The sequence below is a fragment of the Salvelinus fontinalis genome, chromosome 11 (assembly GCF_029448725.1).
Source record: "Salvelinus fontinalis isolate EN_2023a chromosome 11, ASM2944872v1, whole genome shotgun sequence".
Taxonomy (NCBI): Eukaryota; Metazoa; Chordata; class Actinopteri; order Salmoniformes; family Salmonidae; genus Salvelinus; species Salvelinus fontinalis.
In genome coordinates, this window is record NC_074675.1 from 25,084,018 (window position 1) to 25,111,068 (window position 27,051).

General features: G+C 46.1%; 1 protein-coding gene across 6 annotated transcripts in view; it reads right to left on the minus strand.

Moving 5' to 3' along the window:
• Positions 1-5,528: 5,528 nt before the first annotated feature.
• LOC129865358 (diacylglycerol kinase iota-like) overlaps positions 5,529-27,051 on the minus strand; it is a 53,524-nt gene continuing 32,001 nt past the window's right edge. For 4 of the 6 annotated variants that reach the window (XM_055938089.1, XM_055938094.1, XM_055938095.1 and 1 more), the window contains 30 exons: positions 26,527-26,601; positions 26,356-26,412; positions 26,096-26,161; positions 25,932-26,000; positions 25,618-25,734; positions 24,507-24,581; positions 23,934-24,029; positions 23,739-23,821; positions 23,581-23,641; positions 22,906-23,019; positions 16,201-16,326; positions 15,927-16,005; positions 15,771-15,826; positions 15,528-15,590; positions 15,006-15,079; positions 14,669-14,780; positions 14,474-14,560; positions 10,824-10,936; positions 9,813-9,875; positions 9,278-9,378; positions 8,801-8,880; positions 8,615-8,659; positions 8,459-8,528; positions 8,058-8,217; positions 7,882-7,907; positions 7,682-7,719; positions 7,418-7,538; positions 7,203-7,239; positions 6,942-7,041; positions 5,529-6,606 (listed from right to left, as the gene is read on the minus strand). In XM_055938089.1, coding sequence (XP_055794064.1) covers positions 6,490-6,606; positions 6,942-7,041; positions 7,203-7,239; positions 7,418-7,538; positions 7,682-7,719; positions 7,882-7,907; positions 8,058-8,217; positions 8,459-8,528; positions 8,615-8,659; positions 8,801-8,880; positions 9,278-9,378; positions 9,813-9,875; positions 10,824-10,936; positions 14,474-14,560; positions 14,669-14,780; positions 15,006-15,079; positions 15,528-15,590; positions 15,771-15,826; positions 15,927-16,005; positions 16,201-16,326; positions 22,906-23,019; positions 23,581-23,641; positions 23,739-23,821; positions 23,934-24,029; positions 24,507-24,581; positions 25,618-25,734; positions 25,932-26,000; positions 26,096-26,161; positions 26,356-26,412; positions 26,527-26,601 — 2,481 coding nt within the window. In that variant the 3' untranslated portion in view covers positions 5,529-6,489. The remainder of the gene's footprint in view (positions 6,607-6,941; positions 7,042-7,202; positions 7,240-7,417; positions 7,539-7,681; positions 7,720-7,881; positions 7,908-8,057; positions 8,218-8,458; positions 8,529-8,614; positions 8,660-8,800; positions 8,881-9,277; positions 9,379-9,812; positions 9,876-10,823; positions 10,937-14,473; positions 14,561-14,668; positions 14,781-15,005; positions 15,080-15,527; positions 15,591-15,770; positions 15,827-15,926; positions 16,006-16,200; positions 16,327-22,905; positions 23,020-23,580; positions 23,642-23,738; positions 23,822-23,933; positions 24,030-24,506; positions 24,582-25,617; positions 25,735-25,931; positions 26,001-26,095; positions 26,162-26,355; positions 26,413-26,526; positions 26,602-27,051) is intronic. The other 2 variants (XM_055938090.1, XM_055938091.1) reach the window with 2 other exon arrangements.

Here is a 27,051-nt window from a genome sequence, read left to right on the forward strand (position 1 = left end):
CTGCTTCAATAAATGATGAATCAAATTCAGATCCCTGGGAATTTAAATTGCAGGTGCATCTTGGATGAGTGTGATTTTAATATTGGAGCAAGGCTCCTCCCCCTAGTGTTAAATGCTCCTTTAAATCGTGTGAGAATTAAACAGTAGATTAGATCAAATCAACCTTCCCAACAATGCAGAGTTAAAAAGTAAGAAAAGATTAGCAAACAAATAACAAAAGGAAATAGTAACACAGTGAAATAACAATAACGAGGGGCGATACACAAGGAGTACCGGTACCGAGTCAATGTGCAGGGGTACAAGGCATTTGAGGTAATTGAGGTAATATGTACATGTAGGTAGGGGTAAAAGTGACTAGGGAAAGAGGATCGATAATAAACAAGAGTAGCAGCAGCGTATGTGAAGAGTGTGAAAGGATGTCAACGTGTGTGTGTGTGTGTGTTTTGTGTGTGTGAGTGTGTGTGTGTGTTGGAGTGTCAGTGTAGTATGTGTGAGTGTGTGTGTAGAGCCCAGTGAACGTGCATTGAGCCAGAGAAAGAATGTCAGTCCAAATAAAACAAAAAAGGCGCACACACACACGCACACGCACACGCACACGCACACGCACACGCACACGCACACGCACACACACACTCAATTTAATGCGTATTAATGCATGTTGTCATCACTACAGCTAAGTGCCTTATTTCAACTAGAGTAATTCAGCTACAGTTGAAGTCAGAAGTTTACATACACTTAGGTTGAAGTCATTAAAACTCGTTTTTCAACCACTCCACAAACTTCTTGTTAACAAACTATAGTTTTGGCAAGTCGGTTAGGAGATCTACTTTGTGCATGACACATGTAATTTTTCCAACAATTGTTTACAGACACATTATTTCACTTATAATTTACTGTATCACAATTCCAGTGGGTCAGAAGTTTACATACACTAAGTTGACTATGCCTTTAAACAGCTTGGAAAATTCCAGAAAATTATGTCATGGCTTTAAAAGCTTCTGATATGCTAATTTACATCATTTGAGTCAATTGGAGGTGTACCTGTGGATGTATTTCAAGGCTTACCTTCAAATTCAGTGCCTCTTTGCTTGATAACATGGGAAAATCAAAAGAAATCAGCCAAGACCTCAGAAAAAAATTGTAGACCTCCACAAGTCTGGTTCATCCTTGGGAGCAATTTCCAAATGCCTGAAGGTACCACGTTCATCTGTACAAACAATAGTACGCAAGTTTAAACACCATGGGACCACGCAGCTGTCATACCGCTCAGGAAGGAGACGCGTTCTGTCTCCTAGAGATGAACGTACTTTGGTGCGAAAAGTGCAAATCTATCCCAGAACAACTGCAAAGGACCTTGTGAAGATGCTGGAGGAAACAGCTACAAAAGTATCTATATCCACAGTAAAACTGTGAGTCCTATATCGACATAAACTGAAAGGCCGCTCAGCAAGGAAGAAGCCACTGCTCCAAAACCGCCATAAAAAAGCCAGACAGCGGTTTGCAACTGCACATGGGGGCAAAGATTGTACTTTCTGGAAAAATATCCTCTGGTCTGACGAAACAACAATAGAACTGTTTGGCTATAATGACCATCGTTATGTTTCGAGGAAAAAGCAGGAGGCTTGCAAGCCGAAGAACCCCATCCCAACCATGAAGCACGGGGGTGGCAGCGACATGTTGTGGGGGTGCTTTGCTGCAGGAGGGACTGGTGCACTTCACAAAATAGATGGCATCATGAGGGAGGAAAATTATGTGGATATATTGAAGCAGCATCTCAAGACATCAGTCAGGAAGTTAAAGCTTGGTCGCAAATGGGTCTTCCAAATGGACAATGACGCATACTTACAAAGTTGTGGAAAAATGGCTTAAGGACAACAAAGTCAAGGTATTGGAGTGGCCATCACAAAGCGCTGCCTCAATCCTATGGAAAATGTGTGGGAAGAACTGAAAAAGCATGTGCGAGTAAGGAGGCCTACAAACCTGACTCAGTTACACCAGCTCTGTCAGGAGGAATGGGCCAAAAATCACCCAATTGTGATTTTTAGGAAGCTTGTGGAAGCTTGTTATTGTAGGAAGCTTGTGGAAGGCTACCCAAAACGTTTGACCCAAGTTAAACAATTTAAAGGCAATGCTACCATATACTAATTGAGTGTATGTAAACTTCTGACCCACCGGGAATGTGATGAAAGAAATATGAAAGAAATGATTATCTCTATTATTCTGACATTTGACATTCTTAAAATAAAAAGTGGTGATCCTACCTGACCTAAGACAGGGAATTTTTACTAGGATTAAATGTCAGGAATTGTGAAAAACTGTATTTGTCTAAGGTGTATGTAAACTTCCGACTTGAACTGTATTTGTCTGCTATCACCCTCACCTTTTCTCTCCTTGTCTCCGGGGGCTGTTTGTACCTGTAAGCTCCCATTTCCTGGGTGTCATCAATCACAGTACAACTCTGTATGGAGGTCAAGTACACAAGAGACCTAACTCATCTCCATCATACATCAACCCTTGGAGGGACAGTAATAATCACATCAGGGCCTGCACAAAGCCTCTCATTCATTCAAATAACTTATACATGTTACACATAGACTCGACATTCCCATAGATAGAATATGCATTACTGTAAGTGGGATGGACATGATATCTATAGTTATCATGCCATCTAATGGTACATTTGAGTATGACTGCTGGATCATGTTTTTACTCCCATTCCACTCCAATCCAGTAGGTGGCAGGATTTCACAAACACAATAAACCTTTGCCCGTCATCTAGTGGACATATTGCTCTATTGTCCTCAGCTATGTTCAGACTATTGTGGTCCCATGTTTGCTGTGTTCCATTGTACTATAAAATAGATGACTCTCCTATTCGTAGCACTTTGCCCAGTCATATTCAAAAGACCTTTCAAGGGGTTTTTACGCTTCTTGCCTCGATTTGCATTTTTGATTACATATCTACAGTATTTCACTTTTTACTGTGCATAGTACAGCTTAATAGGTGTAGTGCAATGACGTATGTAACCACTCCCTCTTCAAATCAGGGTTGATTGGGAAAAGCTGTTCAAAAGAGGACGTTGTGTGATCATTTCTTTGTACTCCCTGACGAAGGCCATGCGGCGGAAATGCGTCAGAGTTGTTTCCATTGAACATGACCGAACAAATAAAGGCGTTTTAATGAATTATATGAAGAAGTGCCTTGGTCCGCCTTTCTTCTTCAAAACCCTACAAACAGTTGATTAAAACGAACAAAACCATGACACTGCAACAAGATGTTTCAATGAAAACTTTAATCTCCTTCTAAAATGATACGATTATTCAGATGTTACAATTGTACACCCCGGCATGCTTTATATGCCTCTCAAACGTCATTTTATTTCCCAAAATAATTTGCAGAACATTTAACAGTTAACAACAGTGATTTTGGATGAAAACCTTTTATGTCCTGTTGGAAGATATCTGTGGGAGAGTGTTTTTGGTTTGAGGTCAGATTATTTCAGAAAGTCCTTGTAATATCTGTAACTTCTTTGTTGCTGTAACATCTTTGTTGCTGTAACATCTTTGATACTGTAACATCTTTGTTGCTGTAACATCTTTGATACTGTAACATCTTTGTTACTGTAACATCTTTGTTGCTGTAACATCGAAAGACTCAATATGGCACTAACCAATCCCTGTGGGCAAAATGGGGATTGAGAGAAATCAGTGTAAACTGAAACGAAGCTAAAGAAATCTAGAAGTAGTTGTCCCCAGTATGACCAGCAGCTACTATCCTCCATGTCTGTACCGGCCTTATCAATGCCCTGTAGCACTGGGTATTACTGGGTTATAAAAGGGTAAAGGTCAGACCTAGGTCCAATACGTTAAATACTTGAGGTGCACTTCATTTAGCTTGACTAGCATGCAGGTCGGGTGGAGTTTGCACTTTTGCTACTATTCTATTGGCTCCATTGTACCAGACAAGCAAAGCACACCTCTGGTATTTGACACAGACACCGGTCTGAACCATTATAATTACAGGTTATCTAACAGGCACACTGCGGAGACTAACAGACTACTGATAAGGTCTCTCAGTAGACTAAATATACAGCATTCCCACTACGTTCTCTTGTTCTATTCTCTAAGGTTATCACCTAGGGTTATGGGCAGGCTGCCTTGATATTCAACCACACTGGTGTTCAAATTCATCTTCACAGACACTACGAAGGTTGGGAGACTTCAAGAGACTCTCCTCACAGGCCCTCATTACTGTGACCTCACTGTGACATCACGTCAATGACCAATCAAAACACAGGAAACGTTGTGAGAGGCAGCACTATACGACTTTTAGAGAATACAAAATAAACAACGACGTTCAAGTAATCCCATGGTCTGAAAAATACCAACGCAAAAGTAGAACCATTAAACATGTCAAACCTTACCCATATACTTAGGTATAAAACTATTCAAATCTTAACAAATATAATAACATAATAATAATAATGCCCGTTTGTGATGCCATTATTATGTGGTAGCAACTTCTAAGGAGGTAAGAAAAATGGCATGCACAACAATGTTGAATCATAAAGAACACAAAATAATACAAAATCATATCCAATCTATTCATAATAATCATAAATAATGGATGTTTGTCTCATAGAGATAGATAGAGGACTCATCTTTGTATCTGTGCCATAATGGCATATGTGACCGCATGGGCATCTCCATTTTAAAGTAGTCAATTTTCTTCTCAATTTGTATTTGAAACAAAGCAAAAAGCTAGTATTGGTAATTTACCACCACCTGCAGTTCTAGAATCCTGAACAAAATCTTGTGTGTCGTTTATTTATTGTGGCCACTAGATGGCAGTAATATATCTTAAAGCCATTTGCAAACCATAGGCAACCCAATTTGAAGAAGTGGAAGACAATGATCGGATCATTGGCTGAAAGTCCCAACCATAGGAATCCCCACCCAGTTGACTAAAAGAAAATGGTTGAAAACGTAATGGAAATGTCCATGCTAAAACGGGTTATATTCATTTAGATTCCTCAATCTTTCTCTATGGTTTATCGCGCTAAGCACGTCCAGGCAGGGTAGTGGGGGGATGGAGGGAGGCAGAACAACATAAAAACATTTCAATTTCCCAGGTCATATTCGACCACTGGTAGACGCTGAATAAATAAAACAGGGTCAAGTACTAAAATACATCTGTCTTGGTTTTCAGAACGGTCATCTTAACACATTACAGCTGTTTTTACAATACATAACAGTAGTTTTAGTGTTTAAAATCATATAAAGTCAACTAAACCCACCCCTTTGAGGTGTCCACAATAACAGAAACACAGCCACACGCACACACACCAGCACGGTAAGAAATTGCACATTCAACACTCCTTGGTGCCATAAGGGACTGTTGAAACATTAATGTAATGTAAACATGAATAGAGAAATGCACAAAAGTCATTCATTCATATTGCATTGAATATGGCTCAGATTTTTTTCAACTATTCTCTCTCAAGCAGCCCCCCCCCCCCCCCCCCCACACACATGCACACACACTCCCCCTCTGTCTTTCCATCACACAAACACGCACATGCAAGTCGGAAATAACTGAAGACACACACACACACACACACACACACACACACACACACACACACACACACACACACACACACACACACACACACACACACACACACACACACACACACACACACAGTCTGTAGGTATGTACATGCTGCTCGGGTAGAGCTCTAGGTTGGGTGTGTAATGGGTCCCCAGGGCTGCATGGAGAATCTTTCCGTCTCTCTTTTCGTTGTCTGCCTAGCTGTCTGTCCACTCATCTCAGTCCCACACTGGCCTCCAGGGGGGGCTGTGGAGGCTTAGAATTGGTTGTCTACAAGCCTAGCAGTGTTGTTGGGATAGCAGTAGTGGTATCCTAATGTAGCAGTGGTAGTAGTATGGAGGGTGCTGGGTGCTGTCCCTGCCTCACAGTGCTCTGTGTCGTTGGCACACGTCTGAATGATTCACAAAGGCCTTCTGGGAAATACATACATTGAAACTATGTAAGGCTGCAGGGCCGCACTGAGAGAGGGTCTGTGTGTCTGCGAACCCTCACCTCTGATCCCTGACCCCTGACCCCCTGAACCCTAACCTAGCCCAGACCGTGGCATTCAGTGAACAACAGGCAACTCCATACCCCAAACACTCAAATACGTTTACAATCAATCAATAAATAAATAAAAGCAATAATAAATAATAATTTCGATGAAACATTTTCCTGTGCAGGAAAGAACAGAGTAATGGTGATGATGGAGTCTAAAGCGCGTCAGGCTGCTCCTGTCTGTCCATCCGTCTGTCCACCCCTCAGTCAATCTATGGACGTGAAGGGGGCTTACCTCTCTCCTCCATCTCTCATCCTCTTCTCTCTGTCCTCCCCTCTCTCCATGCGAAGTCTTCTCTCTCTCTCTCGCTCTCTTGTCTTCTCTATCTCTCTCTCTCTCATACAGCAGTCTCTAGATCTTCGTGGGAGACAGTGGTAGGGAGCTGTTTGCTGGTCAGGTAGGAGGCCAGCTCTTGGTCCCCCGCATCACGAGCTTGCTCTACTGGGGTCTTACCCTGTGAATACACACAGACACACAATGTGTGTGGTTACTTACACTCCATTAAACAAACTCTCTCTTATGTGCGAGCTTGCCTTTGTGTGTGCAAGTGTGTGTGTGTCTGTGCGGTGCGGTACAAGTGTGTGTACTGTGTGTGTACTGTGTGTGTGTGTACTGTGTGTGTGTGTGTGTGTGTGTACTGTGCATGTACTGTACGTGTACGGTGTGTGTGTACTGTGTACGTGTGTGTGTGTGTGTGTGTGTGTGTGTGTGTGTGTGTGTGTGTGTGTGTGTGTGTGTGTGTGTGTGTGTGTGTGTGTGTGTGTGTGTGTGTGTGTGTGAGGTTCTAACCTTGAAGTTGGTCTTGATGAGGGAAGCTCCGGAGTCCATGAGAAGACGACACACGGCGTGATGCTTCCGAGAGGCCGCTTTGTGCAAGGCAGTATCTCCTCTGAAAACACACACACACACACGAGCACACACTTCACGCAAGCTACAGGCTGCCTGATCCGTTTGAGGTACAGCAAAGTTACTTTAGGCACAGAAACAAGACATTCTTCCACGTTAGACCATCAGATAGACAACAAAGCCATAAGACAGTGGGCGACTTACGTTTCTCTGTTGGTTAAATCCAGGAGCACCTTTGACCCTAAAATAAAATAAACAGAGCAAACGTTTTGGCAAACATCAGAGGTTTACAAAAAATCTCATTTGACGGATGCAATGAGAACACACACACACACACACACACACACACACACACACACACACACACACACACACACACACACACACACACACACACACACATACACACACACACTCACCGTGCTCCAGTATGAAGCGGACCACTTCAGTGTGTCCGTGCTGAGAGGCCAGGTGTAGTGCACTACAACCAGTAGAATCCCTCACCAGGAGGCTGGTCCCGCGAAAGAAGCTGCCCGACAACTGAAAGAGAGACAGGAAGAACACAGCTATGAGAGAAACGTATGTATCGACTTCAGTAGTGCATATTACGTCAGGAATGGCGTTTGAGCTATTTCTAGTAGGACAGTCAGATGTTTGCGAGGGAGAAGGTCGAGGTATCTAACCGTAGTCAGGTCCCCAGAGGAGGCAGCCGTCAGCAGTGCTAAAGAACACACACACACACACACACCACTATCAGTTAGACAATGGCATAGGGTTACGCGTGAGTTAACAGGAATCATTCCCACTGTACGACAGGGGTTTCTATCGAGGAACATCATGGTTTTAGAAATGTTCTTCTCTCAAAATACGTAAAATATCCCACCTTGTTCCTCAGACGTCAGCGGGCTCCTGTACCAGAGAAACAAATAGATGAAAGGACTGCGACTCTCAACATGACATAACGTTAGAGCTGTGTGTGTGCCCGCGTTTACACATCTGTGTATGTGAGTGTGTGTGTGTGTGTGTCTCTCTCTCTCTCCCTCTTTCTCTGTCTCTCACCCAGAGTTGGGCTCCACCACCAGGTCAGGCATGGCTGTGGCCTGTCCCCCCGCTAGTCCATCGTGGTCCAGGATAAACACCTCTTCCTGGCAGATTTCGGTCACATAGTGCAGGTGCTCCTGGGCCTTGTCTATACGGTAGAAACGGTCCGTAGACGTAGCTGGGGAAAGGAGACTTTGTTTAGAGAGAGAGAGGATGTGAAAGGAGAGAACTGTCCCCCAGTCGATGTCTTACAATCACACAGAGACTTTGGAGTCCCACTTTACGTAAGGAATAACGGATGGAGATATGTGTATCTACAAGTAGGTCAAAGCTCTGGCACATTTACAGAAACGCCGATTCATGTTTTGACCCCGTTTTGACCCCCTAGGTGAGTGACGTCACTGACTGATGTCACTCACAGTCCAGGAAGCTCCAGCTGGGGGGCAGCCTGTGGGCGGAGCCAGGTCGCGGTAGACCTCGACACTCATCCTACAGAGAGGGGAGGGAAGGGTTCAATAAGGACTCACTGATTACATAGTCAGATATAGTATATGGAAAGGTAGACAGACAAGAACCTGGTAATGCACTCGGTGGCCAGCAGATGGAGCCTGATGAAGATCCTGTTAGAAACCGGAGAGCCCAGCAGTGTCTCAGAAAATAGAACAATCGTCAAAGCCAAATCATATTGGTGCGAGTGTGTGTGTGTGTGTGAGTACGTGTGTGTATGCAAGTGTGTCACGTGTCTGTGTGTGTGTTCTCACCTCCTGTAGCCTGTCTATGTAGAGTCTGCAGGTCTCCAGGTCACAGTCGCCTCTCACCACCACAATCCCCACAGCGATCGCTGCAACACGCACACACAGACAGACACACACTTTATTAACATCTTTCCTGGTTGCAGGACACACACACATGGAGATTAGAGGTTGCTGCTTATACATAGGCTTGAAATCACTGGCCACTTTAATAACGTTTACATATTTTGTATTACTCATCTTATATGTATATACTGTATTCTATACTATCTATTGTATCTTAGACTATGCCGCTCTGACATTGCTCATCCATATATTTAAAGATTCTTAATTCCATTTCTTTATTTAGATGTGTGTGTGTTGTGTGTATTGTTGGGAAATTGTTCGATATTACTTGTTCGATATTACTGCACGTGTATGTGACCAATAACATTTGACTTGACTTGATGGACGTCTCCGCAAAGACACGCAGACACACACACTCACAGATCTCTCGGAGTCGTTCCTTGTCGAACTGCAGTCTGTCGTGGTCCTGCAGGCTGATACGGTGGACTCTGAGGCGGAGGCGCTCGGGGACAGCATGGGGGCTGGAGAAACACACGCGCGTTGAAACGCCTCAATCAACATTACGTATTCCTTCATTCAATTTGATTCTGTTCAGTACCGGAAAAAAATCTCTTTTTCATTGATTGCGATCTAGCAATGCCAGGATAGAGTACACTGTGCTACATGTACTGTAGCCACAACAGCACAGAGCACAGAGAAGGACAGGGGGGACTCCCACGGAGACAGACACTAGGAGACAGCACACCGACAGGTCAGAAAGGGTTCAGCATGCAGCGGGCAACCATATACTTTAGACGTTAGACCCACTTCCTGTACACGGTGCTCGACACACGAGCGCAAAAACACAAACAGATAACTCAACTCTTTTTCTCACTCGGTTTCTCTCCGTCTTTCTCTCTCTCTCTCTCTCAGACACTCTCTCAGACACGCACGCGCGCCGGGTTGAAGTACTTACACAGAGAAGGAGTCAGGGGGAGCAGAGAGGCGGCGCAGGTCGGCTGCACACACGTTCTGAATACTGCAGTCGTGCACGCACACACAACAGGGCAGGGCGAGTGCGGGGGGGGGGGGGGGGGGGGGGGGGGGGGGGGAACACAGGCCCAGAGGCGAGTCGGGTAAATATCAAGAAAAGACAGAGGGACAGAGGAGTAGACATGGAGGTGAGAAGTGAGGTGATGAAAGAAAAGACGAAAAAGACAGCAGATGATGAAGACATGGTGGAAGCCCATGACAGACTAGAGTAGTATTGCAGAACACTAAGGCAACAACCAGGCACAGCTTTAGTTACCACACTGAGTAAAGAGCAACACACACACACACAACGGCAGCTAGATACACACACAGGCATTAGTGCTGTTGGGACGATCTGCTAACAGCGGAACAGACGGTTAGAGGAGAAACTAACAGTGTGAAGGGAAATACAATGAGACAAAGCCCTGAATAAGACCAAGAAAACTAACTGTGGGCGTGTGTGCATACAGCAGCAGTGGGTTTACACCTTGACAGATGTTACACTGAGGCCAGCGCCTAGTTTGACCCTGTTTCTCCTTGGTGTCTGCTTCTTCCCAACAGAATGCAGCCGCAGCATCAAAAACTAGCACTGGTCATCGTAATCGGTGTAAACGTACACTTAGGACGCATTCATAGTGTCCGTTTCTGTAGCCCCGGGGAGCTATGTGACTCACTCGCTAGGGCAGGACACTGAGGACTTTACCCTTCCGCACACCGCTGGCCTAGTTCCACAGGGAGAAGGATGTGTGTGTGATTCACAGAGTCAGCTCGGGGATTCGAACCAGCGACCGCTCGGTTACTGGTCTCAGCCACTAGGCTACCTGCAAGTCCTCCAGCCTATTCTCTAGAGAGTGTGTGTGTGTGGTTCACTCGTTGAGTGAGGGCAGTGAGGTCTTGATCCCTAGTGCTATATTGGCCTAAATCCTTAGTGTGTGTGTGAATGTGTGTGACTCACTCATTGAGCAGGGGTACTGAGGTGCGTCTCTTGCTCTTCTGTACCATGTTGGCCTGGTTGCGTAGGGAGATCCGGAGGGTTGAGGGGGCCAAGCGACACGGCTCTCCATCCACCTACACACATGCGCGCCCAGACGCCCAGGCACACACACACACACACACACACACACACACACACACACACACACACACACACACTGCATATCAAATATATTCTGACTGGCGGTTGTATTTCTGCAGCATGGGCCTGTGTTGTATCTCTGTAGCATGGGCCTGTGTTGTATCTCTGCAGCATGGGCCTGTGTTGTATCTCTGTAGCATGGACCTGTGTTGTATCTCTGTAGCATGGGCCTGTGTTGTATCTCTGTAGCATGGGCCTGTGTTGTATCTCTGTAGGATGGGCCTGTGTTGTATCTCTGTAGCATAGGCCTGTGTTGTATCTCTGTAGTATGGGCCTGTGTTGTATCTCTGCAGCATGGGCCCGTGTTGTATCTCTGTAGCATGGGCCTGTGTTGTATCTCTGTAGCATGGGCCCGTGTTGTATCTCTGTAGCATAGGCCTGTGTTGTATCTCTGTAGCATGGGCCTGTGTTGTATCTCTCTGTAGCATGGGCCTGTGTTGTATCTCTGTAGCATGGGCCTGTGTTGTATCTCTGTAGCATAGGCCTGTGTTGTATCTCTGCAGAATGGGCCTGTGTTGTATCTCTGTAGCATAGGCCTGTGTTGTATCTCTGTAGCATGGGCCTGTGTTGGGCCTGTGTTGTATCTCTGCAGCATGGGCCTGTGTTGTATCTCTGTAGCACGGGCCTGTGCTGTATCTCTGTAGCACGGGCCTGTGTTGTATCTCTGTAGCATGGGCCTGTGTTGTATCTCTGTAGCATGGGCCTGTGTTGTATCTCTGTAGCATAGGCCTGTGTTGTATCTCTGTAGCATGGGCCTGTGTTGTATCTCTGTAGCATGGGCCTGTGTTGTATCTCTGTAGCACGGGCCTGTGTTGTATCTCTGTAGCACGGGCCTGTGTTGTATCTCTGTAGCATGGGCCTGTGTTGTATCTCTGTAGCATGGGCCTGTGTTGTATCTCTGTAGCATGGGCCTGTGTTGTATCTCTGTAGCATGGGCCTGTGTTGTATCTCTGTAGCATGGGCCTGTGTTGTATCTCTGTAGCATGGGCCTGTGTTGTATCTCTGTAGCATGGGCCTGTGTTGTATCTCTGTAGCATAGGCCTGAGTTGTATCTCTGTAGCATGGGCCTGTGTTGTATCTCTGTAGCATGGTCCTGTGTTGTATCTCTGCAGAATGGGCCTGTGTTGTATCTCTGTAGCATGGGCCTGTGTTGTATCTCTGTAGCATAGGCCTGTGTTGTATCTCTGTAGCATGGGCCTGTGTTGGGCCTGTGTTGTATCTCTGCAGCATGGGCCTGTGTTGTATCTCTGTAGCATGGGCCTGTGTTGTATCTCTGTAGCATGGGCCTGTGTTGTATCTCTGTAGCATGGGCCTGTGTTGTATCTCTGTAGCATAGGCCTGTGTTGTATCTCTGTAGCATGGGCCTGTGTTGTATCTCTGTAGCATGGGCCTGTGTTGTATCTCTGTAGCATGGGCCTGTGTTGTATCTCTGTAGCATAGGCCTGTGTTGTATCTCTGTAGCATGGGCCTGTGTTGTATCTCTGTAGCATGGGCCTGTGTTGTATCTCTGTAGCATAGGCCTGTGTTGTATCTCTGTAGCATGGGCCTGTGTTGTATCTCTGTAGCATGGGCCTGTGTTGTATCTCTGTAGCATGGGCCTGTGTTGTATCTCTGTAGCATGGGCCTGTGTTGTATCTCTGTAGCATAGGCCTGTGTTGTATCTCTGTAGCATTGGCCTGTGTTGTATCTCTGTAGCATAGGCCTGTGTTGTATCTCTGTAGCATGGGCCTGTGTTGTATCTCTGTAGCATGGGCCTGTGTTGTATCTCTGTAGCATGGGCCTGTGTTGTATCTCTGTAGCATGGGCCTGTGTTGTATCTCTGTAGCATAGGCCTGTGTTGTATCTCTGTAGCATAGGCCTGTGTTGTATCTCTGTAGCATGGGCCTGTGTTGAATCTCCGATTCTGAGATACTGGATCCGGCGCACCTGGCGCCGACGATCATACCACGCTCAAAGTCGCTTAGGTCACTCGTTTTGCCCATTCTAACGTTCAGTCGAACAGTAACTGAATGCCTTAATGCCTGTCTGCCTGCTTTATATAGCAAGTCACGGCCACCTGACTTACAGAACTATCTGTAGGAGCGATCCATTTTCTTGAACGGGGGGTACATAATAAACTGTCCAGTGAGTGTATATGTGTAGCATGCACTGTAAACCCCAATGTGTTGTCATTACTCAAAACCTTTGAGGACACCCGTTGCACTTAATATATCTGAGTAATGTTCCTTAGAGTGATTTTGTAGTCATTACTCAAACCGACAGAGTCACTGCGACCCCAGAGGTTTCAGATTTGATACGTAACAGAAATACGTAACAGTCTTACTAAGCCACGCCTCCAATATCATTTTTCAGCGTGCCTTGCCTTTTCGAGTGAATCGTAGTTACCACCCATGACTGTATTTGTTAGTGACAGAGGCATGGGTGTTGCATTTGTTCATTTTCAGTCCTGTGGCCTTCATGTGAGTTCATAGTTGCATGTTACCATTATAATTAAACTCTTTATGACAATACATCACATAAGGCCTTATTTTGAGGCCTAGCGTTATCCTAATACAGTGGCCTGAAACTCATGGTTTACAGGCCACATCAGGCCTGCAGGTAGGGTTGCAAAGTTCCAGTAACTTTCCCAAAATTCCCACATTTTCTAAAAACCCTGGTTGAAGGATTTCCAGGAATCTTCCAACTGGGATTTTTGGAAAACCTGGAAAATGTTCCGGAATTTTGCAACCCTACCTGCAAATCCCATTATGCTGGCTTGCAAAGTGATGTGTAATTCCTATTGGAATGCAGCCAGGATTAGGATGTACAACAGTTTTATTCACCCGCAGCCTGTATTCATAAGGACTGCCAGGGTTCAGAACAGTGTGAGGAGACGACCTACGCCACTTCAACTGGAACAACCATTTCAGTAACGGGTGCAAAAAAAATCGAACTCAATTATTGGATTTGTTTCGAAAAATGTATGTTATTTATCTGTAGCATAAGATGAATCAATCAATCACTCAATGTACATGCAAAAACAAAGATATTTAAAAAAAAAAATTATAGTAATAATCTACCTGCATTAGAAAATGCTGGGGGAAAAAGTTAATTTGTTATAATAACTTTCAAAAAATGTGTTGTTGTGACTTCTCATTTAGTTTTGAGTCATACCACACAAACATTTTAGGTAATAATGACTTTTCATTTACTTTGAGTTCAACTTACTGGAAGTAGAAGTATTTGAGTTAAAAATGCCTTAATTTTCGAATTCCATGAATTCCATTGATTCCTATGGAGGACTGCTCCTACTGGGGAGTGCCAATATGGCCGACCGGTGGCTTCAAAGCCTCTCACTGGCCAATAAATAGTATCAGCAATCCAGGGTTTATCTACATCATTGGTTGTATCGCTAGTGTGGGCCTGTGTTATATATCTGTAGTATGGGCCTGTGTTGTATCCATTTAGTGTTGGCCTGTGTGATATCTCACCTGTACAGCGATGGTCTTAAAGGTGGTCAGAGTCACCTCTCTACACTGGTGCAGCCTCTCACCATGACCTCCTACCTGCAGTGCCGCCTAGGGGACAGGAAGAGGAATTACACCATTTTGTATAGAGTCAAACACACTCTCTCTCACACACACGTGCACACAAACACACACGTGCACAAACACACACACACTCACAAGGGAGGACATGGTGAAGCCGATGACTTCAATACAGCCATCGTCATGGCGCTGAGGCTCAAAGTCCCGGTGGTCTCCTGTGTTCCCCCATGGCATGGTGCCTGCACAGTACCTACACACACACACACACACACACACACACACACACACACACACACACACACACACACACACACACACACACTTTTTAAAACACACATAATCCTCAAACACTCCATCACAAAAAAAAACACAGTATGGTGCATGCATAAAACTATGGGGTAGGTTATGGACAGACAACAGATCTACCAACAGCGTCAGACAGACACAAGGTCACCTGGGTGGGTGGAATAGCTACCTGGGGATGTTTAAGAAGACGATGCACTGGAACTTCTGCTCCTGGATCTTAGGAGTGAGATCCGTCCCGTCACACTGGTACAGAGAAAAAGAGGTTTCACTGAATCCAGTAAATGAACGTAGAGAGATTCCAGTTCCTGGGCCAGGGACCTGTCCAATGGCAGCTTGATTACCTGTCCAGTGGCAGCTTGATTACCTGTCCAGTGGCAGCTTGATTACCTGTCCAGTGGCAGCTGGATTACCTGTCCAGTGGCAGCTTGATTACCTGTCCAGTGGCAGCTTGATTATCAGGCTGTCAGGGCCCTCTAACCCAAACTGTCAGCCTGTGACACTGTGTTGTGTGTGTGTGTGTGTGTGTGTGTGTGTGTGTGTGTGTGTGTGTGTGTGTGTGTGTGTGTGTGTGTGTGTGTGTGTGTGTGTGTGTGTGTGTGTGTGTGTGTGTGTGTGTGTGTGTGTGTGTGTGTGTGTGTGTGTGTGTGTGTGTGTGTGTGTGTGTGTGTGTGTGTGTGTGTGAGACACTCACCACCACTCTGACGTGTTTAGACAAATCCCTGGAGCTCCTCTGGAGGAAGTCAGAGAATGCAGCCTGACAGGAAGCAGAGACAGCTCGTTACATTCTATATACGCCTTTCTCCCTCTCTCTACACCTCGCTCTATTCCCTCCCTCCTCTCTACCCGCCCTCCAAATCCCTCCACATCCCTCTCCTCATCCCTTTCCCTCCTCGCCCCATTCAGTAATGTGGTGTTAAGTCCGTCAGGTACTCACCCCTGCATAGAACATCTTGTTGCGGAAGCGGCTGTTGAATTTCTCAGGGTTGGCTTCTGCAGGGAGGAGGAGGTACAACAGTTAGAGTCTGTGTCCTACTGAAGTCCGACAGCTGAAGGAACAATGCTTCTAGTCCCGAGAGACAGTACTGCTCACCCCTGGATTCGTGGAACTCCAGTGTGACGTTGGCATCGAAGCCCAGGCTGAAGTAGTTGTTGAACACATTCAGTGGGAGCTTGAGACACACAGAGGGATGTCGAGTGAAAAAGAGGGGAGCACAAAAGAGGTACAAAAATCCGTTGAAATAAGGTTGAACTATGCTTTCCCTCACCCGTCCATATCACTCAGACCATGAGACAGCCGTACCACTCTCCCCTCCCTTGACCATTCACCCCTCCCCCTGACCCCTAACCTCTGACCCCAGACAGACCTTCTGTGTGCCCTCCTCCGGCTGGGCGGGGCTTCTCTCCACCTGAAGGTTCCATCTGTCTAGCTGCACCACAGAGCCGTCCTCCACCTGACACAGTACCTTGGACACCGGCTCGTCTGTATAACCCTACACAGAGAGAGACAGGTTATAACCCTACACAGAGAGAGACAGGTTATAACCCTACACAGAGAGAGACAGGTTATAACCCTACACAGAGCAACACAGATTATCACCCTACACAGAGAGAGACATGTTATAAATCTACACAGAGAGAGACAGGTTGTAATCCTACACATAAAGAGACAGGTTATAACCCTACACAGAGAGTGACAGTTTATAACCCTACACAGAGCGAGACAGGTAATAATCCTACACAGAGAGACAGGTTATAACCCAAAACAGAGAGTGACAGGTTATAACCCTACACAGAGCAACACAGATTATTACCCTACACAGAGAGAGACAGGTTATAAATCTACACAGAGAGAGACAGGTTGTAATCCTACACATAAAGAGACAGGTTGTAACCCTACACAGAGAGTGACAGGTTATAACCCTACACAGAGAGAGACAGGTTATAACCCTACACAGAGAGAGACAGGTTATAACCCTACACAGAGAGAGACAGGTTGTAACCCTACATAGAGAGTGACAGGTTATAACCCTACACAGAGAGAGACATGTTATAACTATATAACTACACACAAAGAGAGACGAGTTATAACCTTACACAGAGAGAGACAGGTAATAATCTTAGAGAGAGACAGGTTATAGCCCTACATAGAGAGAGAGAGAGGTTATAACCCTACATAGAGAGACAGGTTATAACCCTACATAGAGAGACAGGTTATAACCCTACAGAGAGAGAGAGAGAGACGTGTTACTAATTCCTTTAACTGAAACCTGAGACAAGTGGAATGGGAACACGGCAATAATAGCATTTCAAGTGTTAGAACGAGAATGAGAATGACTTATCCAGGACACCAAGGTCAGACTGTTTACCGCCTACACAGTCAGACGGGTGGACCCACACACACACACACACACACACACACACACGCACACACACGCACACACACACACACACACGTGCATGTACACACACGTACATGAACACACACACACACGTGCATGTACACACACACGTACACACACGTACACACACACGTACATGTACACACACATACACGTATACACACACACACGCACGTACACACACACACACGCACACACACACACACACACACACACACACACACACACAAACACACACACAGTGACAGAGTAATGAAGGGCTTTTATGGAAATAAGTACCTATTATGCCTGTCTCTCTGTCACAGTAATAACCAGTATAGTCCCAACACAGCTGAGGCATCACATACAGCCTTCAATAGCCATGCACATTAACACACAATAAAACCTTAACAAATGTGCTGCAGTGGATTCTTCTCTTGTTACTACTGTAATAAGCAAATGTTCAAATCAAATCAAAACGCTATTTGTCACATGCTTCGTAAACAACAGGCGTAGACTATCAGTGGAATGCTTAATACCAGGTGCTTTTCCATAGAAATAGTGACACGAGGAATAAATACACAGTGAGAAAAACGAATACCAATAAAGAGCAAAAATAACATGCTAAATACAGGGAGTACCAGTACTGAGTCAATGTGCAGGGCGACGAAGTCACTGAGGTAGCTACAGTATGTACATATAGGAAGGGGTGAAGTGACTAGGCAACCGGATAGATAATACACTGAGCTGTGGCAGCAGCGTACAGTGAGGGAAAAAAGTATTTGATCCCCTGCTGATTTTGTACGTTCGCCAACTGACAAAGAAATGATCCGTCTATAATTTTAATGGTAGGTTTATTTGAACAGTGAGAGACAGAATGACAAAGAAATCCAGAAAAACGCATGTCGAAAATGTTATACATTGATTTGCATTTTAATGAGGGAAATAAGTATTTGACCCCTCTGCAAAACATGACTTAGTACTTGGTGGCAAAACCCTTGTTGGCAATCACAGAGGTCAGACGTTTCTTGCAGTTGGCCACCAGGTTTGCACACATCTCAGGAGGGATTTTGTCCCACTCCTCTTTGCAGATCTTCTCCAAGTCGTTAAGGTTTCGAGGCTGACGTTTGGCAACTCGAACCTTCAGCTCCCTCCACAGATTTTCAATGGGATTAAGGTCTGGAGACTGGCTAGGCCACTCCAGGACCTTTAATGTGCTTCTTCTTGAGCCACTCCTGTTGCCTTGGCCATGTGTTTTGGGTCATTGTCATGCTGGAACACCCATCCACGACCCACTTTCAATGCCCTGTCTGAGGGGAGGAGGTTCTCACCCAAGATTTGACGGTACTTTGATGCGGTGAAGTTGTCCTGTCCCCTTAGCAGAAAAACACCCTCAAAGCATAATGTTTCCACCTCCATGTTTGACGGTGGGGATGGTGTTCTTGGGGTCATAGGCAGCATTCCTCCTCCTCCAAACACGGCGAGTTGAGTTGATGCCAAAGAGCTCCATTTTGGTCTCATCTGACCAAAAACACTTTCACCCAGTTGTCCTCTGAATCATTCAGATGTTCATTGGCAAACTTCAGACGGGCATGTATATGTGCTTTCTTGAGCAGGGGGACCTTGCGGGCGCTGCAGGATTTCAGTCCTTCATGGCGTAGTGTGTTACCAATTGTTTTCTTGGTGACTCTCCCTCCCTCATCCCTGACAAGATCCTCCCGTGTAGTTCTGGGCTGATTCCTTACCGTTCTCATGATCATTGCAACTCCACGAGGTGAGATCTTGCATGGAGCCCCAGGCCGAGGGAGATTGACAGTTCTTTTGTGTTTCTTCCATTTTCTAATAATCGCACCAACTGTTGTCACCTTCTCACCAAGCTGCTTGGCGATGGTCTTGTAGCCCATTCGAGCCTTGTGTAGGTCTACAATCTTGTCCCTGACATCCTTGGAGAGCTCTTTGGTCTTGGCCATGGTGGAGAGTTTGGAATCTGATTGATTGATTGCTTCTGTGGACAGGTGTCTTTTATACAGGTAACAAACTGAGATTAGGAGCACTCCCTTTAAGAGTGTGCTCCTAATCTCAGCTCGTTACCTGTATAAAAGACACCTGGGAGCCAGAAATCTTTCTGATTGAGAGGGGGTCAAAAACTTATTTCCCTCATTAAAATGCAAATCAATTTATAACATTTTTGACATGCGTTTTTCTGGATTATTTTGTTGTTATTCTGTCTCTCACTGTTCAAATAAACCTACCATTACAATTATAGACTGATCATTTCTTTGTCAGTGGGCAAAGGTACAAAATCAGCAGGGGATCAAATACTTTTTTCCCTCACTGTACGTGAATCAGTAGCAGCAGCGTACGTGGTGAGTGTGAAAGTGTGTATGTGTGTGTGTGCGTGAGCATGTGTGTGTATAGAGTCAGTGCAAGAAGGTTAGTTAAAAAAAGGGTCAGTGCAGGTAGTCCTGGTAGCCATTTGATTAGCTATTTAGCAGTCTTGTTCAGCAGTCTTATGGCTTGGGGGTAGAAGCTGTTCAGGGTCATGTTGGTTCAGACTTGGTACACCGGTACCGCTTGCCATGAGGTAGCAGAGAGAACAGTCTATGGCTTGGGGTGGCTGGAGTCTTTGACAATTGTTTGGGTCTTCCTCTGACGCCGCCTGGTATGCAGTTCCAGGCTCCAGTGAGCTCGGCCACATGGTGCACTGGGCCGTACTCACCACCCTCTGTGGCGCCTTGCGGTCGGATGCCTTGCAGTTGCCGTACCAGGCGGTGACGCAGCCAGTCAAGAAGCTCTCAACAGGGCAGCTGTAGAACTTTTAGAGGACCTGAGCAACCGGAAGTCGTAGCGGGATAACTTGGAAGAGTCCGGATTAGTGTCCCGCTCCTTGACTTTAGACGTCCTCAACGCATCTTATTTCTTCTGAAGAGAGGCAGACAATCTCTCTCTCATACTCTCCCTCCCTCATACTCTCTCTCCCTCATACTCTCTCTCTCTCCCTCATACTCTCTCTCTCTCCCTCATACTCTCTCTCTCTCCCTCATACTCTCTCTCTCTCCCTCATACTCTCTCTCTCCCTCATACTCTCTCTCTCCCTCATACTCTCTCTCTCCCTCATACTCTCTCTCCCTCATACTCTCTCTCCCTCATACTCTCCCTCCCTCATACTCTCCCTCCCTCATACTCTCCCTCCCTCATACTCTCCCTCCCTCATACTCTCTCTCTCCCTCATACTCTCTCTCTCCCTCATACTCTCTCTCTCCCTCATACTCTCTCTCTCTCCCTCATACTCTCTCTCTCTCCCTCATACTCTCTCTCTCATACTCTCTCTCTCTCCCTCATACTCTCTCTCCCTCATACTCTCTCTCCCTCATACTCTCCCTCCCTCATACTCTCTCTCTCCCTCATACTCTCTCTCCCTCATACTCTCTCTCCCTCATACTCTCTCTCCCTCATACTCTCTCTCCCTCATACTCTCTCTCCCTCATACTCTCTCTCCCTCATACTCTCTCTCCCTCATACTCTCTCTCCCTCATACTCTCTCTCCCTCATACTCTCCCTCCCTCATACTCTCTCTCCCTCATACTCTCTCTCCCTCTCTCCCTCGTCTCTTTTCACTTCTCTTCTCCTCTAAGCAGCTGAATGTTATTTCCATGCAGATGTTATGTTGTTGTCTGTAATGAATTCTAATCACTGCTAATAATCCTTGATATACACATCCCTCCTCTACTCCCCAAGAGCCTGGAAGTGTTTCGTGTTTCCTCTCTCTCTCTCTCTCTCAATCTCTGCCCCCCCCCCCCCCCCCCCCCACCCACCCCCCCGCCACCCACCCCCCTATGTGTGGTTCGTTTATATTTAGGCAACGCTCATTAGAGCTACTGCTAATTAGTCTTAGTGCACACACACACACACACCCACACACACATGCACAAACATATTTGCACTGATTCAGGCAATTTGTGTCAGAGAAAGTAACACTCTCACCAACAGGATACAGACATACACAAACACGTACGTACGCACACACACACACACACACACACACACACACACACACACACACACACACACACACACACACACACACACACACACACACACACACACAACATACACACAAAGAGAGAGAGAGAGAGTGCCAAAGGCTGTTTCACGTCACATACACACACACTCTTAGCCTTCGTGTCAGCGAGCGTGCTGATGACAGCACCACTCTCACCGACAGGACACACACACACATACACACACACACACAGTGGCGCTGTGGCAGGTGCAGGAGAACCGAGAGGACAGGCTGTATGCTGATGAAACAGGACAGACAGACAGAGTAAAGGACAGTCTAAAAGGGCCACAGACTCAAAGAGAACAGGACGACACCTGCAATACACCACACTAACTACTGCTGCAATACAACATGAGTTATTTCAGTAAGGACAGAGTCCACTGTGTTGACTGTGCTGCAATACAACATGAGTTATTTCAGTAAGGACAGAGTCCACTGTGTTGACTGTGCTGCAATACAACATGAGTTATTTCAGTAAGGACAGAGTCCACTGTGTTGACTGTGCTGCAATACAACATGAGTTATTTCAGTAAGGACAGAGTCCACTGTGTTGACTGTGCTGCAATACAACATGAGTTATTTCAGTAAGGACAGAGTCCACTGTGTTGACTGTGCTGTAGTTAGTGCGATGACTGTATAGGGTCAGAGTCAGACAGAGGGCCAATGTATACAGTAGAAACATAATGAGATACACACATGCATAGAGGACACATGGGCACGTGCCCCCTCTGCTTTTCACACGTTAAATTCATTACTTAACTTCATTTCTAAGCCCACGTTTTATCCAAATTATTTATAAAAAGATCTGTCTGCGGTATTTGGCGGAGGGGGCACACCGACTGGACCTGTCAAAGAGTAGCCCGACCCCCTATTCTCCCTAGTAAGTGGTTCCTTCCAAGGTGCGCAACGGAGCCAAGATACGCTAGGCAGGACGCTAGATACAGGACTCACGGGGGGGGGGGGGGGGGGGGGGGGGGGGGGGGGGGTACGTTTGTAAATTAATTTGATCAAGCTACGTATGAATAAATACAATGAAAACGATTTCTTCTTTCCCTGTAATACTTGCCACCTAGCGATGTTATGAAGTAGGTTTTAGCCTAGCCAGCTAGGTTCCCGATCTCCCAACCTCATTACTAACTACCAAGGCATGGCAGGCTACCAATCAAGTTGGTGTAGCTTGTCTGACTGTCTGTCTGACCATCTTAGCTGGCTAGACTTGAGAAAACATGAAAATGTCTTATGACACTATACACAGGGTGACAGTATTACTAAACTCCTAAGGCATAAATGTTCGTAAAGAATCAACGTGCAACATTCATTAAAATGACATTCGAACAGGTAAAGACGTACGATTAGATTACCTATGCAGAAAAATATACATACTGTATTTTTTTGCATAGAATTAGGCATAGTGATTATTGCTCTAGGTTGCAGGGAAAAGGTGTTTCAGGTGTTTGAAAAGTACAAAATTCCAGCCCCTCTCCGGACAACACCCCCCCCCTCCATCCTCATGTTCCTCTTGCCCCTTCTAAAAGAATGGGTGGATGACACCCCTGTGTGGGTGCACACCGGTGCACACACGCCGCAAACAAACACACACGCACATCCACACACAGAGGGCCGCTTACCCCTCCCCAGTTGAGGGTTCTGGCGAGGTCATTTCCTGTCCCCAGAGGAAGTACAGCTACAGGTGGATGGGGGGCCATTCCTAATTCATCCAGCGCTGACAGGATCCACCCCACCTAAATCGAGAGAAGGTGAGAGAAGGTGAGAGAGAGAGACGAGAGTGAGATGGGGGAGGGGGCTCTGTTAATGAAGTTCATTAATGCTATGAATAATGTATAAGGTCCTGGAACATGTTCATACATGTTAATTATGTATGTGTGTGTTGCCACCAGGGGGAGCTGTGTTCACACACAGTAACACAATTGCACTGTCTATCATCAAGCACCCTCAAACTCAACTCTGGCCCTCGAAGCCAGTTCCATTGCTTTTTTCATTGTCCCCCTGTAATCAGGGACTGATTTAGATCTGGGACACCAGGTGTGTCCAATTAATTAGCAAAATTAACAGAAAACCAAAAGGTTTCGGATCTCGTGGGGTAGGAGTTGAATACCCCTGACAGTAGCACTGAAAACATACAGAGCCATTGCGACAGACAGACAGAGAGACAGACAGACAGACAGACAGACAGACAGACAGACAGACAGACAGACAGACAGACAGACAGACAGACAGACAGACAGACATTAGTAATAGCAGTTGAATTGAAGTAAAACAGTAAAACATGTTCATTCTCTCACCGTCCCGTCTCCACCACAGGCCAGAATACGCAGGTTTGGCACTTTCCTGTACAACTCCAACCTGGGAGACATGACGTACAGAAGTTAGGGTGTAGGAAATAGTGTATAGGGTGTAGTGTGTGGGAAATAGGTTGTAGCATGCAGGGTGTCGTACTCACGCCTCTCTGAGCCCTCCCTGGGAGAGATCAAACACCTGGCGAGGGTTCAGGATCCACATAAACATCTGTAACACCTTGGTACCCTGAGACACGGAGAGAGAAGGAGGTTAGGGTCAAGGGGTCAGGGATGACGGTAGCTAGGGGTTTGTGGGCCGGCAGCTAGGGTTATAAGTCAGGAATCATAGGTTAACTTACCTGGTTGCCTCCACTCTTGGGGTTGACAAAGACTAGAATAGGTTTCATCAGAGGGGAGGGAAGGGGCTTCAGCATGAACGGACGCCACTTTGACTCCTAATGGGAGCAAATAGATATTAGCAAGAGTCGACCCCTTGTCAGCAAATAGAACACGTTTGTACACACACCCCACAGAGGGACAGAGAACAGTACTCACCCCACAGAGGGACAGAGAACAGTGCTCACCCCACAGAGGGACAGAGAACAGTGCTCACCCCACAGAGGGACAGAGAACAGTACTCACCCCACAGAGGGACAGAAAACAGTACTCACCCCACAGAGGGACAGAGAACAGTACTCACCCCACAGAGGGACAGAGCACAGTACTCACCCCACAGAGGGACAGAGAACAGTGCTCACCCCACAGAGGGACAGAGCACAGTACTCACCCCACAGAGGGACAGAGAACAGTACTCACCCCACAGAGGGACAGAGAACAGTGCTCACCCCACAGAGGGACAGAGAACAGTACTCACCCCACAGAGGGACAGAGAACAGTACTCACCCCACAGAGGGACAGAGCACAGTACTCACGTCAGTTCCTCTCTTACTGGTCCTTCTTTTGAATGATGTGCGTTTTTTCCTCCTAGTAGAGTTTTTGAACGAGCTCTGTGAGGGGAGAGAGAGAAACGCATTAAGGCATGTTCCACAGATAAACCCTGAAGCACACACACACACACACAGCACACACAGCACACACACACACACAGCGCTGTCTAGCTGCTGGTGTATGCTGAGGTCAGTTGAAGTTGACAGTAATAAGAAGAGACTGCAGACTCTAAGGAGTCTGTAAAGGAGTGCATAAAGGAGTGCATAAAGGAGTGCATAAAGGAGTGCATAAAGGAGTCTGTAAAGGAGTCTGTAAAGGAGTCTGTAAAGGAGTCTGTAAAGGAGGGCATAAAGGAGTGCATAAAGGAGTGCATAAAGGAGTGGATAAAGGAGTGCATATAGGAGTGCATAAAGGAGTCTGTAAAGGAGTGCGTAAAGGAGTGCATAAAGGAGTGCATAAAGGAGTCTGTAAAGGAGTGTGTAAAGGAGTGCATTAAGGAGTGCATAAAGGAGTGCGTAAAGGAGTGCGTAAAGGAGTGCATAAAGGAGTGCGTATAGGAGTGCATAAAGGAGTCTGTAAAGGAGTGCATAAAGGAGTGCGTAAAGGAGTGCATAAAGGAGTCTGTAAAGGAGTGCATAAAGGAGTCTGTAAAGGAGTGCGTAAAGGAGTGCATAAAGGAGTGCGTAAAAGAGTGTGTATAGGAGTGCGTAAAGGAGTGTGTAAAGGAGTCTGTAAAGGAGTGTATAAAGGAGTGCATAAAGGTGTCTGTAATGAAGTGCATAAAGGAGTCTGTAATGGAGTGCATAAAGGAGTGCATAAAGGAGTGCGTAAATGAGTGGGTAAAGGAGTCTGTAAAGGAGTGCGTAAAGGAGTCTGTAAAGGAGTGCGTAAAGGAGTGCATAAATGAGTGCGTAAAGGAGTCTGTAAAGGAGTGTGTGCCCAAGCATGTGGGTCTCCTCCAATCCTGGCTATTTGGCTGTGATGTGACGTGAAGGCTGCCTGTTGGACTGTGTGTGTGCTCTAGGGTTAAGCTGTGGTTGAGCTACGTGCGTGTGTGAATCTGTGTCAGGGTTCGTGTGTGTGTTGTGTTCTCACCTGTGGCTTCCTGACTTTGATGATCCAGGAGGGGGGGACGATGACCCCGGCGTGAGCCCCCAGAGAACAGGGCTCCTCAATCTGATGTAGCTGGAAACACGTCACCTTGTTATGGAACTGAAGGGTACAGGAGAGGAGAGGAGAGGAGGAGAGAGGGAAGAGAGGGAGGAGAGGGGGTTAGGGGTCTGTAGGTACCGCTACTAAGTCATACAGACACTCTAATAGAGAAGAACACACACACACACACACACAGCCCCAAAACACGAACACACACACATACAAACACACAGAGAAACACACAAGACACGACTCACAGCTTGTTTGCACCAGGAGCAGCTGATGGCCACAATCTCTTTACTGTGGAAGAACTTCTGCTGGAAGCTCTACCGGACACACAGGATGAATCATGTTATTCATTCAGATGAACACAATATACAGGATGCATATCCTTCAGGTGTACAGTAGGTGTGAGTCTTACCTTCCCACACTGTCTGCATTTCCCCTCTTGGCGGCGCCGGTGCACCCAGTGGTGCCTCAACATATTCTGCAGAAGACAGGGACGAGGGAGAGGGAAAGAAAGAGAGCAGTCAGAGACTGACATGTACAGTAGTTCACACACACACACACACACACACACACACACACACACACACACACACACACACACACACACACACACACACACACACACACACACAACATCATCATCATCATCATCATCATCAGATGCTGACTCACATCTCTGAGGCAGCGAGAGCCTCCTTCTCTAAACGTTGGTTTACAGCGGAAGTTAATCTGAGAGAGAGAAGGAGAGGGGAGGGGGCAGTGAGAGATGGTAAGGATGTAGCATCAGGTGTGCTTTATCAGATTGACTTGTTGAAAGGGAGAATTGCAATGTGTGTGTGTTACCTTGTCGAGCTGCTCGATGCAGGCGGTGTGGACTACGATCTTACATGCTCCACACTTCCTCCTGGGGGCAGACTTCTTAAAAGAGAGGACACACACACACACACCAGAGAAAGCAATGAGACTCACGTAGACACACACACACACACAGACAAACGGATAAATCTGCCAGCTCGGACCAAGTCACAATAAAATAGTTGTCTACGCTTGAAAAAAACATCAAACACGTATTAAGCCCATAATGTGTTAGAGAGGAACTCGACATAGATAATAAATAAATATATTTCTCTCTATTTCACTTGCTTTGGCAATGTAAACATATGTTTCCCATGCCAATAAAGCCCTTAAATTGAATTAAATTGAAATTGAAATTGAGAGAGAGAGAGAGAGAGAGAGAGAGAGAGAGAGAGAGAGAGAGAGAGAGGGGAGAAAGAGAGACAGATGGGGAAACTAGAGAGAGATTACATTTTGGCCTGCTCTTACCAGCCTCTATCCTATTCAGACTAATGACAGTGTTTGTGTCCTCTC